Source organism: Silurus aristotelis, assembly GCF_946808225.1.
Source record: "Silurus aristotelis genome assembly, chromosome: 6".
In the NCBI taxonomy this organism is placed as follows: domain Eukaryota; kingdom Metazoa; phylum Chordata; class Actinopteri; order Siluriformes; family Siluridae; genus Silurus; species Silurus aristotelis.
The window spans coordinates 4,333,995-4,353,652 of NC_139579.1; the positions used below are offsets into that span (position 1 = coordinate 4,333,995).

General features: G+C 36.7%; 1 protein-coding gene across 2 annotated transcripts in view; it reads right to left on the bottom strand.

The window, feature by feature from the left end:
• The window catches only part of gabbr1b (gamma-aminobutyric acid (GABA) B receptor, 1b), a 127,267-nt gene that overhangs the window by 67,688 nt on the left and 39,921 nt on the right, over nucleotides 1-19,658 (bottom strand). For both annotated transcript variants that reach the window (XM_083544271.1, XM_083544270.1), the window contains exons 3-6: nucleotides 18,263-18,327; nucleotides 18,041-18,179; nucleotides 12,366-12,551; nucleotides 12,240-12,257 (exon numbers count right to left, since the gene is read on the bottom strand). In XM_083544271.1, coding sequence (XP_083400397.1) covers nucleotides 12,240-12,257; nucleotides 12,366-12,551; nucleotides 18,041-18,179; nucleotides 18,263-18,327 — 408 coding nt within the window. The remainder of the gene's footprint in view (nucleotides 1-12,239; nucleotides 12,258-12,365; nucleotides 12,552-18,040; nucleotides 18,180-18,262; nucleotides 18,328-19,658) is intronic.

Consider the following 19,658-nt stretch of genomic DNA (forward strand, 5'->3'; position numbering starts at 1 on the left):
TAAATGATAATATAATTGAATGTATTTATTTTTTGATAACTCTTTAGAAAACTCAAGAATAGGAAGCTCTCCAGATTAGATAATTTTTTCGAATAGGTAATCAATGTTGGATTTGGACTGAATGGGATTTATTTTACAGTTCGAAAAAAAAGTATACAAAAAGTATTGAGGAGGTGAGCAATATTTTTGTATATTTTAAAAGACAATGTTTGCATTAGCATTTTTGCTTATTTATAGATCTAGATAGCTAGCCTTTAATATGAAAATTCATTGAGCTAGCAGCTTGTTTTACATAATGTGGCAGAAAATTGCGATTTATACTGAAATACATTATCAACAACTGAAAAGTAGAATTTCATAAATATTGACATGAATTTCAGTTAATAAGTGTTTGGTTTAAGCAATTATCATTTTTTAGCTTGAATGACAGCGTGCAATCAAGCTAACACCGCCAAAAAGTTTGATTTAAAACCGGAAAATCTAATTAAGATCAGATCCATTGCTCAGCAGAAAGAATAAAAAATGACCTTTTGTACAAATCAATAACAATATTCCATATCGCAAATCTGTTTTAACTTCCCAGTTTTCTTTTCACTTGTTCAGATTTTCTTTTTGTTTATCTCCAATAAAAAATAAGCAACATTTTTTAATGTGATCTCAGCGTTTTGGGCCCCTTCTGGACTATAACAGCAGATACCGGTGCTTCCTATATATATATATATATATATATAAAGTCAGAGACTCGAGTTGGCCAGTTTCTTTTCTCTGATCTTACCAGAGGAAATATCAGGAGGAAACCAGCTTGCTGTTAGTGGATTATTTTCCCCAAGCAGCCACAGAAAGTCATCTATACAGTTATGTCCTGTTTCAGTTAGACAGAGTGTAATTGAACATGCTATTGTACAGTAGGTGTAGGTTCTACAATTTTGATGCAGGCCGTGGAGGCGAATAACTGTTACAAATGGTGTAACACACACCTAGCTGTGGATAGTCTCACTTGTACCATGGCCAAATACGAGCACTGCTGATTTAAAAGTCATTAATATTTGTGAGGCAGAATTTTTATTTAATTTTTTGCTAGTTGTTTTATAGTTATTTTATATATATAGATATTTTGGGTGTGTGAATTGCATGCATCTGAGAGACATCTGCAGTATATTAATAATAAAGCTGTTGGTGTTGGTTCATTCTGCCATTTTTTCGGTTCGTTTTCATTTTTAACATTTCTCTCCAGTTCGACAAAGTCATCTGCTCTTGCCCGTTTATTAAAAAAACCCCACAATATTCACCAGTTATCATTTAACACACAAAAAAATTATCCATTTATTTTAACAATGAAATTAGGAAATACTCACGAGACCCTTTTCGCTCGTTATGCAACTGTAACTCGATATGATATGATTACAGTTGGATAGAAGACAGCGCCGCCTTATTAAACTGAAGTATGGTGTTCAAACTGACCAAAACTTCCAGCCAATCAGAATTGAGTATTTAGACTTATATAATAAATAAAAATGTAGTCCTAACCACATGAACTGTATAATGTTTAGAATGACTGTTGGTGTAAACTACATTTAAACAACCAATATGTTTAAATGACTTCCTTTCTGTGTAAAAAACAAAACAAAACAAAAAAATCTTAATAAAACTGAAGCTCATAAAGATTCTTGTGGTCAGTGGGGAGAAATATGCAGGTGTGTGTATATATGTGTGTGTACTGTCCAGGAACCTCAGCGCCCTCAAAGGAGTCATGATGATAAAAACAAACAGAAAGAGCAATAACTTGAATGACGAATGAACTTGGTCATGATGATACCCCTGATCACCTCAAGACCATAATGATAATGAAGATTTATTCTAATGGTTGACGCAGGAGTACACATGGCAGAAACTGCTCATGTGAGCTGACTAGCTTTCTATATCTCCTAGCATAAATCTGTGTAGATTATTTTTCCTTCATTTTTTATTTCTCAATTCAGCGTTTCTAGTGTCTTTTAAGATGTCAGGGTCTCCCTGTTTGAAAATGTGCACTGATTTCTAAACAGCGTTGAAATGTAACACCGCATGCACGGCTCTTTTTTATTTTAAGGACGGTGTAGGTGGCGAGGGCTCTCAGCCTGTCAGGGAAAATAAAGAAGGGAATCAAACTATCTGCTCAACACTGTATCACATCATAATACATCAAAATCTGAACTTTTACTTTGGTTTTAAAGGTCCAATTAAAAAGCTATACATGGTACTGCCTTGGAAGAAGATGTGTTTTGTACAATGCTGTACAGGAAATGTGTTTGAGAAGTGGTGCTTTATATTTGTATTTAAATATTTTAACATTGTATTGAAATATTTAGAAATATTCAAATTACTACTAATTATTAAATTATTATAAAATAGTATTGTTGCTAATTTGGTTGTTTTTGCTTAATATCTATGTAGACCAGTGGATCCCAAAGTTTGGTCTGTAAAGTATCAGCAGGGGGGCCATGATTTTCTTTCTTTATATATATATAAATTAAATAAAAGAAAATCACCAATATGTTCCTATTATCACTTTTGTCACAAGACTCTTTACTTAATCAACTTAGTTTATGTCAAAAGACATATTAATAAAATCTATTAATAGAATGACATTAAAGATTTAAACACTGATTGATATCTATTAATCTATTAATATCATGATCCAAAAACTACTTAAAAATAGACTTTCGTGTACCGTTACACCCTTAACACAGACTAAAGTGAAATAAACGCAAGATTATTTCAAAATTGTTTTTCAATAGAAAGAGTTTATTTTCAGATTTAAAAAACAAAAAAACTTGTCTTGGGCATCAGGGTTAACGATTTATCCACTCCTGCAGCGACTATTTATCCAGAGCAGGGAATATGTTAAACGTGAAAAAAGGATAAAAAGTACCAGTGTGAAAGCTGAGCTGCATAAAATACTTGACACAATACAATAAAAATACATACAGCTGAGACTATAAAAGAACTAATAAGGAGATTTTTAATAGGTCCCTATGGTTAAGTTAAATGCATCTTTCAGGTCATCAGCAGACCTGTGCCCTTTTGAGAAAATCTTCCCTACTATATTGTAGCAGTACAAAACAATTTCAGAGCCATTCCTATTAATATATATGTTTGCCAGTGCCAAACACTGAGGCTGTGGTTTACTATTTGCCACAAATAAAAAGAGGAACAGTGGTCTAGAGGAAATTAAATGCCTAAGGATCCTCTAGTAACATGCCAACCATGTGGCCGAAACCGGAAGAACAGCAATATTGAGGTTTTGGCACTATAAATATGTCATAATATGAATATTGTAACCTCTGTGGTGCAAAGACATGAGATAGTATTACAAGTACATGCAAGATTCAACTGCAGAACCTCTGACATGTACAAAATCCAGTCCACTGACAGTAACAGATATCGGAAAATCCTACCTATAAGTGAAGAACCATACCAGAGGCACTAATCATGGCAGCCCAAGAACAAGCACTCAGCATCAGATCAATCACAGCGGTGGTGTATTACAGCAGATAAGCCCTTGGGACCATCTAACACATAGTAGCAGGATATAAACAATGCAGAGAGGAACCTCATACAGCAAAATAAAAGGTGTGCTCTTCGTGTCTTGGGCTAAAATCTATATGATTTGGCAGGAAAAAAATGTCATGTCAAATTTCACACATACTTAAATGAATGTGGTTCAATGACAATCAATTTTTCTTTTCAGAACACAGTACTAAAGATATTAAAGAAAAAGAGAAAAGTTGATGCGCTTCGAGGTGACAAATTCGGTGTGTATTGTGTGTTATGAGGCAGTGTTGGCTGATGACGATGTACAATATACTTCCACATTTTGACACCATTTATGGATCTAAGTATGTTTAATACACCCTTCAAGACAAACTTAAATTGTCCAAGAATTAAAAGGCAGACTGCAATTGCGCAAGGAAATGTTTACTAAAGCTACAGCCAAAAATGTTAAATCTTAAAAAACAATTTGGCCCACAACTTGGACCATGTTTTAGATTTTGGCTTAATTTTATAAAAAGTTTATTTTTCACGTTTATTTCTATAGCGCTTTTCACAATGGACATTGTCTCAAAGCAGCTTTCCGCAGCTTATATGATTGAGTTTGACACCCCTGGTTTATAGTGAACCTACAGTTAATAGTGAAACTACAGATTGAAATACAGATTGAAATACACTGAAGTATAAATGGCAGGAGTAGTAGATAGTAGTAGAAGAAAAGTATTATTAAACTGTAATATACTACTTAACTCATTACGAAAAGTCAACCCTAAAATGGTAATAACAACTTCACCACTGCAGATAAATAAGCAAGTAATAGCAAACCTACTGTACCAGACCATATTAATAATAGACAAGCAGCACAAAATAGCAGCGGTGATAGATGTGGCAATTCCACGTAACCGTGACATCCAGCAGAAGTAATATAAGAAATTAGAGAATCGCCAAGAGACCGAAAGAGGAACTGGAAAGAATGTGGAGTGCAACCAAATGGCGTTCTGTTCTTTGTAATAGCAGTACTTCGAACTCTATGCTGAAAGAATAACTCTAGCGTATGGATGGATGGATGAAGAGATTAAGGACTACAGGGCTGAATAATTTAATGACCCTCATATCAAGACGCATCTCAGAAAATAACCAGGGTTCAGTGGACATGTTTGGAGTTTGTCCACCCTCTCGTCCCATCTCTCTCTCCATCTGTTAACAAATACACCTTCATTTACTGTCCTGCTGAAATTAAACTTAGACTCTGAGATGCTCTTTGATATTGTGGTCAGATTTGGGTGGTCAGAATGTCAAATAAATGCCTTTGATTACACAATAGAGAAAAAAATTATATATATATATATATATATATATATATATATATATATATATATATATATATATATATATATATATATATATATAGAATATAATTAAAGTTGAGGTTTTTTCATGCAAAACATAAAACCCACATTGATTTGTGCTGGCATGATGCACAACCACATCTGCAAAACTGCTCCCACTTAATGGCCTTGCCCATGTTGAGATTCCCTCAGCAGGAGGTAGAGAAGTGAGAAGGGGAAAGGAAGGAAGAGAAGAATGAGAGAAAGAGCTCATGATTTGTCTTTTGTTAATTAAAATCCTCTAATGCTGCCTGCTGCCTGTTGGGTGCAAACCAATCTCAGCTCTCTGTTGAAATAAAGCCAATATCACCAGCTCCCATGTTCATTCCCAAGAGCCAACATAACCGAACAACTATTCTCAGCTGTTTCCCCCAAAAAAATCTATACAAAGAACAGGAATTTAATTACACTCAGTCTTGTTATTAATCTGAAAAGAAAAAAAAATCCATATATCAGACAATTCTACATTTGGGCACTAAAGCGACTAAGTAGAAGATAGAACAACCACTGTTTCACAGGCAGGGTATCGTCCTTTTTCATTTTGTAATATTTATAAGCAAAAAATGTTTCTGAGGCGAAGGCTTTGTTTGGGGAAAAATATATATTTTCTCTATTGTGGAGTCTCCAAACAGGAAATTGTGCCGCACAGGGCTTTGGCTTCCTGCTGGGTTTATCTGTTGACCTATTGGGGAGGCCATGTTTAGCATCAAAGCATTGGGGATGAAATGATGACATTTACGTTTCTAAGAAGAACTGCTTGTGCAACTCAGTAGGGAGCTGCCGCACCAGGATGCTAGTGTTTGTAGAAAACAAAAAAACACACAAAAAAAAATTGCTTTATGCTTAATGGTTAATGTTAGTCAGGGTTAGAGGGGAAAGGTTCCTAACACTGGAATAGCACAAGAGGTTTGAGCATCTGTGGGTTATTAAAAAAAATATTGCATCAAATAATCTCAGTGAAGTGCGATTCTGACCTTAGACCATAGACATGGAGTGTTATTGAGTCCCACACCGTTGTTTAGCAGTTTGTAATGACGAATGTTGTACATTTTGTGCTCTAAACAAACTAATGATCTACATCGAATTTGAAGACAATGTAAAATATCCATAATATAAACCGTGTGTGTCCAAAGTTAGGAAACACATGGTCTTATCATTTTTGAGAGACACATGCATGTTCCTTGTGTTTACATACATAACTAGGTCATACAACAGTAGCTATCGTCACATTACACTTTACAAGTTTCTGTTTATATTTGGAGAACATGCTAAATCATAATATAAATGGGGATGAAATGGAGATTAAACAGTGAAAGGAAAACAGAACAACATGGCTACCATTCCATACTTTATCACCACGCAATTCCCAAAACAAGACAATGACCCAAAGCATACATCTCTGTAGTAGTTATTTAGGGAGTGAATGTTCAGCTGCAGTGTTATCTATCATGAAATGACCTGCCCAGTCACCGCCACCTATTGAACTGCTCTGGGATGAACTGGATCACAAGGTCAGAAAGAAAATCTCCAACTAGTGAAGAACATCTCTGGAAAGTTTTGCAAGAGGCATTTTTAGGTAAACGTTTGGAGAAATGAACTGTCAGGCTACAAAGAATGTGTAAAGCTTTTATTCAGGTTTATACATTTATATATTTGCTTGCTCAAAGTAAAGTGTTATAGCATTAAGACAAATATTTTGTAGCATCTAAAAGGAACATGCTGGTGTCTCTCAAAAACGATAAAAGACTAAACGTTTCCGAACACATTTTTTGACACGCTTTGTATGACATTCATTCAAAGAATCACTGCTTGTTTTAAAGACCAAAGCGATGGACAAAACTGAGCATAAACTTTTCCAATGAGGAATAATAGGTAAATGCTAAGTCGACTTATCCTTTATAGCATTCAGAAAGCGTGATGATATAGGCTATAGCTTTACGACCATTACATTTCGTGACACTACATTTACAGTAGTTGTGTGGATAATTAATTATTGCACTTGGCCCAGCAATAATTATAAATATATCCTTCTTATTCTTCTTAGTATTCTGTTTTTTTTACCTAACATTTTAAATTTTTTGTATTACATCTGACAGCAAAAGGGGGAAAAAAAATGTTCTATGCCGGAGTTCATTCAAGCTTAAAGGAAAATGCTTGTGTTTAATGGTGGTGGTCTAGACACTATTAAAAAAAAAAAAAAAACTGTCTCAGACACCTCTACTAAATGGCGCGAGACATGAAGTACATGCAGGAACCTTTTTAACGATCACAGTGGCACATACAGCAAATCAGCTCCAGCATGACCGTATAACCCATCTCTAAATTCACACAACGTTCCCTGCATAAATATTGATGAAACTTTTTAGGACTTAAATGATTGACTCTGAATGCCAGGCCTACATAAATAAAATATATTGTTGTTCCTGGATGCATGGGCGGCAACTCAAAGCAGCAATGTGAGCAAACAGGAGCTGCTGTTTAAGAGCGGAAGCTCTGGGAGACACAGGTGGGAGTCGAGGGAATGTAATAGGAACCTGGGAAACAATTTCCAGCAAGTCAAAACACCCCGAATGCATCATTTACTAAACAGATAGAGGACATAAATCTCTCTATACCCCCTCTCCTTTTCTATTCCCCGTTTGTCCCTCTCTCGCCTGCTCCCTCCCTACTCTCTTTTTTAATCCTCGCATCCCGAAGACTTTTTTCCTTCCTCGTCTCTTCAGGCATTACTTTGATTTCTTCCATCGTCTTTTCATTTCTCATTCATCCACTTCACCCAGAGCCCCATTCTTCATCTGTTCTGTGTCAGCCGTTCCCTTAATCTACTTTTTCTCCTGTCTTCGGCTTCCTCCCTCCCCTCTGACATCCTCTGTCTCCTGGCCTCATAAGCATGCACGTGTGCGTGAATGTCACAGTCACACTCTGGCATTGACATGCTCATTAATCAGCCCAGAAAAACACTGTTGGGGGTGAATGAAGCACACAGTGCAGCACACATGAACACACACACACACACACACACACACACACACACACTATAGCAGGGAATACAGGCATCTGCAATTCATTCAACTCGCCTGATGCACAAACCAGTGCTGTCAAGGTCATGATGCATCCACATTCCAGCACTGGTGTTAATTCCGCTGGTTATCAGCGGCTGCCATATGTGAAATACACGGCAGCACTGTTCCTGAGATCAGGCTGCTTCCTAGTGTAATACAGAGATATTTTCCTTTTAATAACGACCTCTACTGTTGCCTCGGAGCTTTTTTTTTCTTTTTTCTAATTCAATTTGCTGAAAGGTACAGCACAATCCAGAACCATCAGTTCTCATCCCATCAATTTACAAACGTGTAATGCAATTTTGTCTGAATATTCATCAAAATTTGTCATCCTTTATGTATTTGAAGAAGATGGCATTTATTACATCAATTGTATCGCTATGGATACTTAACAACAGTCATTTGGATTGTTCACTGCTCTCGTCAGTATTTTTATTTTCTCAGCGTTCATCAGCAATGCCGTCAGAGCTATAGTGGAAAATGTTCTCCCCCACTTCCAAATCTAAGTTCCTGGTCCAACATCTGCACCATAAGCAAATGAGATGACAGAATGAATGAAATGAAATAAGAATCCATTAAATTACTGAGCAACTCATGAAATGTGAGGACAGATTTGAACTGTAATCAATATCACCAGTAAGGAGGTGGTAGCTCAGTGGCTAAAATGCTGGGAAACTGATCAAAATGTTGGGGGTTTAAGCCCTGGTATTGCCAAGCTGCCACTCTTGGGCCCTTGAGCAAGGCTCTAAACATGGCTGAACCCTGTGCTCTGACTCGAGCTTCCTAGAAATCACTGGGATACATGAAAACAAATTTCACAGTGCTGTAATGTACAGTAGATGTATTTAAGCACCTATCACCGAACAGTACACCTCATCAATGATGTAAATGTAGTGAACGGATATTCAGTGCCTCTCAGATGATTAGGGGTTCTCTTTTGAGTGTGGTTCCTCTCAAGGTTTCTTCCTCGTGCCATCTCAGAGAGTTTTTCCTCACCACAAACTTATAGGCACTTCATGACCTCTATCTCTGAAAAGCTGCTTTGAGACAATGTGTATTGTTAAAAGCCCTATACATATAAAAATGAATTGAATGACCAGTGAGCTACAACACATAGTAGCTAACTGCTTGGTCAGCGTAACCTTTTCGGAAAAGCAGAAACGCATGAATTGCAAGTCGTAAGTCACATTTCTGGGTTATAAGTCATGAGGATATTGTCATGGAAAGCCAAAGTAATAGAACATTGAGCTACTTCCCCCCCCAAAAAAAATAAATAAATAAAAATAAGATATCTCCAACCTCCGCATATAAGGCTCACAAGAAACTTTGAAAGAACTGTGGAAGCCCCACGTAAATTATTCTTTTACCACCGTAAAACAAGAGCCCTGTCCTAAAGCACGTTTATTTGCGTCTATAATTTATTGTACATGTAGACACCTTGAAAGGGAAATGAATAAAAGGGTGGCTGTGTCATGGCTTTATCACTAAAATTCCCATGATCTGCACTTTTTTAATCATATGATCATCCGTCAGCGAAGGCATGTCCACATTCACACATTTCCAGATTGGACCAATTGGACTTTCCTGTTCACACTCACCCACACTCCTGTAAATATCCTGCATTTGTGAAATCTCACTCCAGCATTGACTGGGTGACAATTCCAATCCTTTTGTTCTCGATCTGACTGCCTTTTTTTTTTTTTGTTTTGACTCTTTTTCCCCTTTCATACTTGTCATTATCTCTTTAGCTTTGTCTGGCTTTAGACCTGTAAACAAATAAACTGACACTTAGCCTGTCTGTCGCTTTGAGTACAGCCACAGCCTCCACGTTTTGTCTGTTCGCCTGAGTGGTTTTTATTTTTTTTTAAATGTGCACCTGCGTCTGCCGGTCTGCTTTTTCGCGACAGCACAAAAAAATTCAATTTCCTATTTTGAAAAATACCACAATTCATGGAACGTTCAGCAGCAACACATCATTTCAACACTGATAATTGTTGGACAGATGGTGATCAATTGACAGAGTTACGACTGAACTGTAAATGTTAACTTGTCATGTACGTCTCATTTAGAATATGAAATACTTTTCTCATATATTTAATATTAGAAATGCTGCTCATGCTGATGAACATGTAAATGATGGATGTCGTTCACTATTCTGCTTTTTCTCTGGACATATTGTTCGCTTTGTCACTTGAATTCACCTCAGCGCTTTACTTATATACTTTTGGATATACTGTTTATATGTATTTCATCTATATTTTATATACATTCCTATAATATAAATTGCTTTTAGTCTATGTTTTTACTCTCTGAGCTGCTATGATACATGAATTTCCTTCTGGTATGAATAAACCCATCGTACACTTTTCTGAAAATGAATATATTTCTGAACAGTGAGTATAAAAAATATATATATTATATCTTATTCTCTATATCTATATCTCTGTTACAGACAGTATATTCACCCATGTAAAAGTTCCCAAGTTTCGATGTTTACCAGCTCAATACTGCCACCATGAGACATAACACTGTCACTACACCAGGCATTTTCTAAAACACAGCCACTTTACACTTTAATAATCACACAACTGGACAACAGTTTTTCCGAATAGGAAATTTATTTTCCAGTTGAAGCGAAATGATTTGGTTTGACTTTTATATTGATCTAATCTCTAATAGTCGTTACTGATACATGCGATAGGTCGCTTCGTACGCAATGTTTTTCCTACACCATGAGTTAATATTTACAGGGATTTTGCACTGTTTATCTGTTAATATTTGAATAGCTGTTGCTGTGTTTATATACAGTAGGCATCCAAAGCGATGTGAAGTTTGGGTTGAGGGAAGAGGTTTTTATAACAACACAACACACAAAACCTGATGTGCATTTATATATAGATTACCTTTTTAACAAATGTTTTTATTTAAATTAATATAATTTGATATAGTTACATAAATGTAATGCATAGAATACAACTTTTTATAAAAAACAAAACAAGTTGCTTTGTTTGAATTCTCCAAGATGCTCAGTAAAACTTTACATACATTATATATATATATATATATATATATATATATATATATATATATATATATATATATATATATATATATATATATATGTGTGTGTGTGTGTGTGTGTGTGTGTGTGTGTGTGTGTGTGTGTGTGTGTGTGTATATATGTCTTATTATATTATACATACTATTCATAAAGTCTTGACAATTTTCTAACAATTAATTAGATTGCATCAATTTTCAATTTTGCTCTTTTTAATGCCCCAGAGAAAAATCCAAATACATTAAAGCATTGGCTGAGAGATTTATCCCACCTTAAAGTCTCTCAGGTTATTTTTGGTGGCTATATAGAGAGTGAGCTGAATTAGAACCTGCCAGAAATATTACAACTATTTCAGAAGAATATTAATCCCCTTGCATCTACTAAGACGCGAGAGAAAACATTAAATTTAATAATTTTAGCGAGATGGAATGACTATTATTTCTAACTATTTGTGGTTTAAATGATTAATATTTATATTATACACAGTTTTTGTGTATTGCTGTCAGCTCCATTTATTGTTATATTAGGAATTTTCTTTTGCATATCAGCATTTTGATGGAGTAATACTGCCACCTAGCGAACGCCACATTCCTTATGCCACACACTTAACAGTGCCCTCTTGTGGCGAAAAGGGGTATCAGCACCATCTCTTTAAAATGTATGTATTAGCATGTCTCTGCACCTGCTTGAAAGCAGCACTACATTTGAAACAATGTCCCATTGTAGAAATGTATGAAGATCTGGTTCCTGCAATTAATAATACACCACAGTCTCCCACTGTTAAACAACCATCTATCAATTTCATGAAAATACCATGTTTTCATATATTGATACTTGATAATATTATAGATGGATGTAGCTTGAATTCTGTCTCCTTCGTTGTTTGGTTTATTATGACCCATGTACCATTTGAGAAACTGTATAATCGCTCTTGTAAGTATGTGTGTGTGTGTGTGTGTGTGTGTGTGTGTGTGTGTGTGTGTGTGTATGGTTAAAGCAGTCTGTCCTCGAACTTGTATCTGTTCACTTACTCGAGTGTGTGTGTATCACTGTTTCTGCTTTCAAAACTGGACCGAATTCGACATCATTGCAAATTGCTCTAATCGAATGCATCGTTGTAATAAATGCAATAGTAAACACAATGCCCAGTGGCTGTAAGTTAAAAAGGACGGAGTAAATAACAAAAACGTGAGCTCTTACCTGTGTAGTGTCTGTTGTCTATATTAAAGAGAAAAAAAGAAATGATACGTTAATATTTTTAAAAGAAGAACAATTCCATAGTTAAAACCACCCACACACACGCAGAATGCGGAGGATGAAACTCACAGCGGCAGGTGGGTTTGGGCGAGTCCCAGGTGCCCTGATGGGTGCACTGTGTCATGTTCGTGCCCTCGAGGATAAAGCCGGTCAGGCAGCTGTATCTCAGCACAGTTCCCTCTACTGCCGGCCCGGGCGGGGACGTTATTACACGACCATTTTCCAGAGATGTCCACACCTGTGCACATGGCAGCACTAAAGGCAAAGACACACACACACACACACACACACACACACACACACACACACACACACACACACAATGACTACACTGCTTATGCGTATGCATTTAGTTTTGTCTTTCATTTGGGATTTGTGTTGCATCCTTCTGAATTTTCAATCATTTCAACTCGATTTTCGATCAGTACCGATTTGATTTTTTTTCCAGTACAATCTCACAACGACTGATTTCAAAATGTGTTGGACTCTTAAAATCATTTTAGATTTGCAGCTTGGACTCAATATGCTCAACAATCAGTACCGTAATTTCCGGACTATTAAGCGCACCCGAATATAAGCCGCACCCACTGAATTTGACAAAGATTTTTATTTTGAACATAAATAAGCCGCAGGTGTCTACACTGAAACTAATAAACTTTACACAGGCTTTAATGAAAGACAGTGTCTGTTACACGGCTTGTATCTAAACAGTAGCCTACCAAGAAAGTCATTGTTCACTGTCTTCCTCCTTCCTTTCACAACTATTTCTCTCGGGAGTTTTTCTTTTGGCATCGTCGTGCTTTTAAAAAATCACCATCGGTGAAGCTTTTCTCCCGATGCCGTGCAGCTCAGAACACAGGTGAAGTGTGTTTTCATGCCCGGTTGTTTTCAGCGTGACGAATGATTCGCATTTCCTGTAGACGGTCCGAGTGAGCGGCAGGTCAAACGTCAGAGGAACATCATCCATATTTATGATGTGGTGCGGCCCGATTCAGTGGGAGCGCATCTGATTTAATATAAAGAGTTTCATTGGTTCACCTGAACCCGTTCTGCAATTTCATTGGTCTAATGTTATGGGGCTCAGTTTTTTTGGCTTGAAGTTTGTGAAACCGGGAAAAACCCAGGAAAAATCCATAAATTAGCCGCTTCGTTGTTTAAGCCAAAACGTGGGAAAAAAAAGTAGCGGCTTATAGTCCGGAAAATACGGTAATACTCACTGTATTCTGCCTCGAACTGCTGCTACAAGCATTCATTTAGTTTAAATGTAGTGATGTGATCGGATCATTTTAGTGACTTGATTCGTTGAATTTCGTTCGTCAGAATGAACGAATCTTTTTTAAATCAATTAGTGCTTTTCATCAGAATTTAAAAAATTAGTTTAATAAGCAGATTTCCCAACACGTTTACATACACAAACTTGCATACACAACTATAGTTGCAATAATGAATATAACCAATGCAGCTACGACAAATTCTGAAAACAGAATGAGAAGCTCAGCTCATCTTCTTTCCCGTGTTGTTTGATCTTTTGTCACGTGACTCCCATTAGTTCTGTAACAATATCAAGATTCGGAACAAAAAGCCTGATCTATTGCACTGTGCAGCAATTGGGAGTTACATGACAAACGAACCAATTATTTAGACCAAAGGAGATGAACTTCTCAATTATGTTTCCTGTACATAAACTACAGAGATATTACAATGCTTTGCTAAAGCGTGTCCAGTATAAAACGATTGAATCATTTAGAGACGACTCATTCTTCTGAGTCACGTTAAAGACTCGTTTAAAATGAACGAATCGTTCATAATCGACCAATCACAATTAGAATGCCTTCTGTATGCTGTGAAGTTGCAATTTCCATTCAGTGGAACCAAGAAGCCCAGACTTGTTCCAGCTGGGCAATGATCCTTCAAGCTCCATGAAGCCATGATATGCTACGGTTGGAATGGAAAAACCGTCAGGGTCAGAGAATAAACCGGAGTTGACTGTGTGAACCCAAGCGTGGAGACAAACTCAAGCGCCAAGCTTGTGTATAAGTTCCATATTTATTAGAAAGTGCAAAAAAAGGGGAAAACCAAAAAACACTCGAGAACCCAGGCAAAAATAATTCTTAAGCAAAGCAAAAAACACATGCAGAGAGTGCAACTTGAGATAACACTGGGGGGAAAATGGAAAACAAACTTTAAATTTTAACAATTAACAACCAAGCAAAGACCTGCCCCAAGAGCAACTTATAGAGGCGCAGGAAAATTTACTGTCAGCTGAAAACAATGAGTGGTTAATGAAGGGCAGGGGGACACACTGGCGACATCTAGTGGGTGAAACAAAGAAACACAAAGACCAAAATAAAAAGAAATTGACTTAAACATTTTATTGGAATTGAAGCCTTCTCACCCAATCTCACCACCTGCTCTCACTAATGCTCCTGTAGCTAAATAAGCAGAATTTTATGAAACCACAACCATGAAATCCAGTGGAAAGCCTTCCCAGAGGAAAATTTTAACAAGAGCTTAAATGTATCAAATGTTCAACAAACACATAGTACATAGAAGTAAGTATACAGAAGCATCGCAATAAATTAGAATGTCATGGAAAAGTTCATTTGTTTTAGTTATTCATCTCAAATAGTGAAACTCGCATTTAATTTTTTTTTTTTGGTTCTTTTAATTGTAATGATTTTGGCTCACATTTATCAAAAACCCACCAATTTCAGGCCCAACAAATTAGACCACTTCATAAGACCACACAAAAAAACTTTTTTAGTGAATTGTTGACCTTCTGAAAAGTATGTTAATTTACTGTTTATGTACTCAATACTTGGTAGGGGTCCTTTTGCTATAATTACTGCAATGGCATGGAGGTGATCAGTGTGTGGCACTGCTGAGGTGATTTTCATTGACAGTGGCCTTTAGCTCATTTGCATTTTTTGGTCTCTTGTTACTCATTTTCCAAATTTCCATTTTCTGGCCAGTCAAGCACACCAACACCATGGTCATTTAACCAACTTTTGGTGCTTTTGCCAGAATGGGCAGGTGCCAAATCCTGCTGAAAAATGAAATCAGCATCTTTAAAAAAAATCTCAGCAGAAGGAAGCATGTGTAAGTGCGCAAAACACAGTGGACCAACAACAGCAGATTACATTGCATGCCAAATCATCATAGACTGTGGAAACTCAACACTGGACCTCAAGCAACTTGTGCTATGAGCTTCTCCACCCTTCCTCCAGACTCTAGGACCTTGGTTTCCAAATGAAATATAAAACTTGCTCTCATCTGATAAGAGGACTATGGACCACTGGGCAACAGTCCAGTTCTTCTTCTCTTCAGCTCAGGTAAGACGCCTCTGACGTTGTCCGTGGTTTAGGAGTGGCTTAACAAGAGGAATACGACAAATGTAGCCAAATTCCTTGACACATCTGTGTGTGGTGGCTCTTGATGCTTTGACCCCAGCCTCAGTCCATTGTTTCCACGCAAATTCTTGAATGGATTTTGCTTGACGAGCCTCTCGAGGCTGCGGTTCTCTCGGTTGGTTGTGCATCTTTTTTTCCACACTTTTTCCTTCCACTCAACTTTCTGTTAACATGCTTGGATTAGCAGCTTCTTTGGCAATGAATGTTTGTGGCTTCCCCTCCTTGTGAAGGGTGGCAATGATTGTCTTCTGGACAACTGTCAGATCAGCAGTCTTCCCCATGTCTGTGTAGACTAGTAAAACAAACTGATTGATAGTTGATAGATGGGGAAGAGTCACCAAACCAGTGTTCTGTGGACAGTCATGAAGCCTATGATGAAGTTGACACTTTTCAACAACAATGGCGATGACAGTGGCAATGATTGCCACTATGAAGAGGAGAATGGGAAGATGGAGATGAAGAACAGAAAGGTAATCATGAGTGGGCTAAAAATGTTGTGTATTGAGGACACAGAAGAAGCTTGTAATATTGCTCACCATCATTATCCTTGTTGTTGGGGTGTTGAGGTTTTCATCACCCAAACAATAACGATGATGACGATGGCTTAGATTGCAACTGACAGCCAGAGGTGGAAAGAGTAATCAAATATTCTACTCAAGTAAAAGTACTGTTACTTCAATGAAATTTTACTTAAGTGCAAGTAAATTTATCAGTCTAAAGATCTACTCAAGTAAAAGTAAAACATCTCATTTAAAATTCACTCAAAATAAAGTTTATTGAGGGGAGAAGAGGATTCTAGTGGAGTTCAAAAAGGGCAAGGAGATATAAATCTCAGACTAGTTGTTTTTATTTGAAGGAACACCTTTACCAATATAAAAAAAAAAATTTTTATTAAAAATTAAAAACACTACAGTCCAGGACATAAACAAAATCTATTATAATGTGGGGGCGATGTTTTTCTCCCTGCATTATTATTATTATTATTATTATTATTATTATTATTATTATTATACTCAGTAATAGATATTATTTAAAACATAGTTAGGTACAATTCATCAAATAAAACATAAGTAAAAGTAAAATTACAGATTTCAAAAGCTATTTTAAAAAGTAGAAGTAAAAAAAAAAAATGTATTACAATAACGCAAGTAAATAAACTTTCTTTCGGCCTCTCCCATTAGGGGGCGCCACAGCGAATCATCCGTATTCATGATCCGCATGTTTGATTTGGCATGTTTTTACGCTGGATGCCCTTGCTAATGCAACCCTCCCGATTTATCCGGGCTTGGGACCGGCACTAAGAGTGGCTGGGGTTGGTTCCCTGACCAAGGATCGAACCCGGGCCGCAAGTAAATATCATTTGTTAATGTAAAAATGTTTACCTCTCCTGACAGCTAGAGACAATTTGGGCCAAACCACTTAATTGCATTTTTGTGTTCTGTAAACAGTGCTAAAAATGAAAAAATAAACAATAAAAAAGGAAGCCATGATGATGATGATAATGATGATGATGATGCACCTAATAGCTAGGGGCAATTTATATTCACTAATCCACTGCCACGCTTTTGAGAGGTTGGTGCAAACCAAAGATACCATCTCTGAAATAACGCTTAATTAGCACAAACCCTCATAAAACGCTTGTGTGTGTGTGTGTGTGTGTGTGTGTATTTGTGTGTGTGAGAAGTGATTGTATTGTTTACACCGCTGTGTATAAATTAGCTTTTCGGTTGGTTTTGAGAGGTTGGTGCATCCAGAATCCATCAAAATCGCCATATTGAAATGGGGAGAAGCCGCAAAATTCCACAGTAACCCGGCTCAGGATGAAAGAAGCTCACATTATGACAGTGATTCGCTCTGTGATTCAGACAAAATTTTGCTAACCATCTAATTACCTCCTCCTCAGTTTCTCTCGGTGGTATTTCTAATGTTGGTGAGTTGCCATGATAGAGCACCCGAAACAGATTCCAGCCCAGAGCGGTGTACGGTTACGAGCTTGACATCTTTAAATGAATTATGGGTCTCTCCAATTTTGTTGGCAAACTACAGGCTTTAGGAATGATCATGCATGTAAATGAAAACATTAGCTTGAATGACCAAATGGAAGCCATCAATTTTAACAGCTGCGTAGGTGAAAGTATATGTCTCATGCCACTTGGCTCTCTAGTTATCCTATAAATAAAAATGGCTGGCACTCTAATATTTATGGATGAACTCAAATCATGTGATACATTTCAAGATGCCGTGTGCATTTTATTCAAGGCTTAAAAGGAATCATTCACCATAAAAAATCATTATTGGGAAAAAATGAAAAAAGAAACGCAAAACTACACTTACAGCACTTGCTACGCTGGCTGAGATCAGTCCAGGTGCCATCAGGAAGGCATTTCCTGACCTTAGGCCCCACGATGACCCGGTTCCCCCTGCAGATATACTCAATTTCATAATCCACTGGTAAAACCTGTACACTCCGGATCTGAAAAACAACACGGTGATAATCCACTACATCAAAACACACTCCTGAAGAAAAGACACAAACATTTGTGAAGAACCTGTTACCTGTTCTTGGGTCAGGCCTCTATATCTTATCCCCCCATCTCTGGGAGGACGAATGATAACACAGCCTGTGGGAAAAGATAAAGCGATTGTGTAGTAATGATGTATTGGAGCTTTTAGTAATCATGGGTCCTGTGACAGTCATTATCGTCACTCTATTATATTTGAATGTTGTATTTTATCACAGCTGGTTCATTCTATTAGTAAGAGTAAATTGGACAATAAGATTATAATATAATATAATATAATATAATATAATATAATATAATATAATATAATATAATATAATATAATGTAATATAATATATGATCATTCAGAACACAAAATCTCCAAGCGCATTACATTTCAATGATTAGAAGGTTGTGCTTATGTTCCTATTGTTCTTAGGGTTTTAAGGAGAATTAAGAAAAAAACTAAAGCATGCACTTTGTTCAAGAGATCAGCCAAAAATACTAAAGCAAAACCATACAAAGGGTTGAGCAGCTTGAGCAACGACTTTTCAGCCAATGCGCAGTTTAATAAGCACATAAAATCATAAGGCCACATTCTGAAACCTACACAAAGAGACAACAGTGCAGTGAGCCAGTAGCACGTTAGGGGGTTACCATATCTATAAGTCAAATTATTATGTACACTTAGCATATGTCTCTCTGTCTTCTGATCATGTACTGTGGGATTAGCATATATCTACTGTGTATGTCTTATCGTATAGGATTAGCTTATGTCTATGTCTTATTGCTATGTACATGGGATAAGAGCATCTGCTAAATATAAATTAGGATTCGAATATGTATATATGTTTAATTACATATGCAAAGCTTGCACCTATGTGTCCTAATATCATGTAGGATTACTATAGGTCTATACTTCAATAAATGTCTCTATGATGTAATATTATGTAGGATTAGCATTTGTCTATGCATAAGCATTAATCAATCAGGGATGGCATGCTATTTTATTATATACATTCATTTTTATTATACGCATATTCACAGATTCATTATTGAATGACGAATAACATACCAGATATCAAGCTCTAGAGTGAAAACAGCATCCAGTATTTTCAGTTTTCCAGAATTTAATCTACATTTCTACATATACTAGATTTAAAGTCTCTTCCATTTTTACATAGTTGGATTCCTGAAGCTGAGATAAACGATAAATATACGTAATAATGTATCACCAGCATAGAAGTGAAAGTCAACATTGTGATTTGCAAATATAGACTGTATGGACAAGTGTGCTTGCAGAGATTTGTGCTCATTCAACCACAATGGATACGATGTAGTGTGAGGAGGCCTGGGGTGCAGTCAGCATTCCAATTCCTCAAAAAAGAATTCAGTAGGTTTGAGGTCAGAGCTTTATCACAGGTCACTCAAGATCTTCAACTCCAACCGT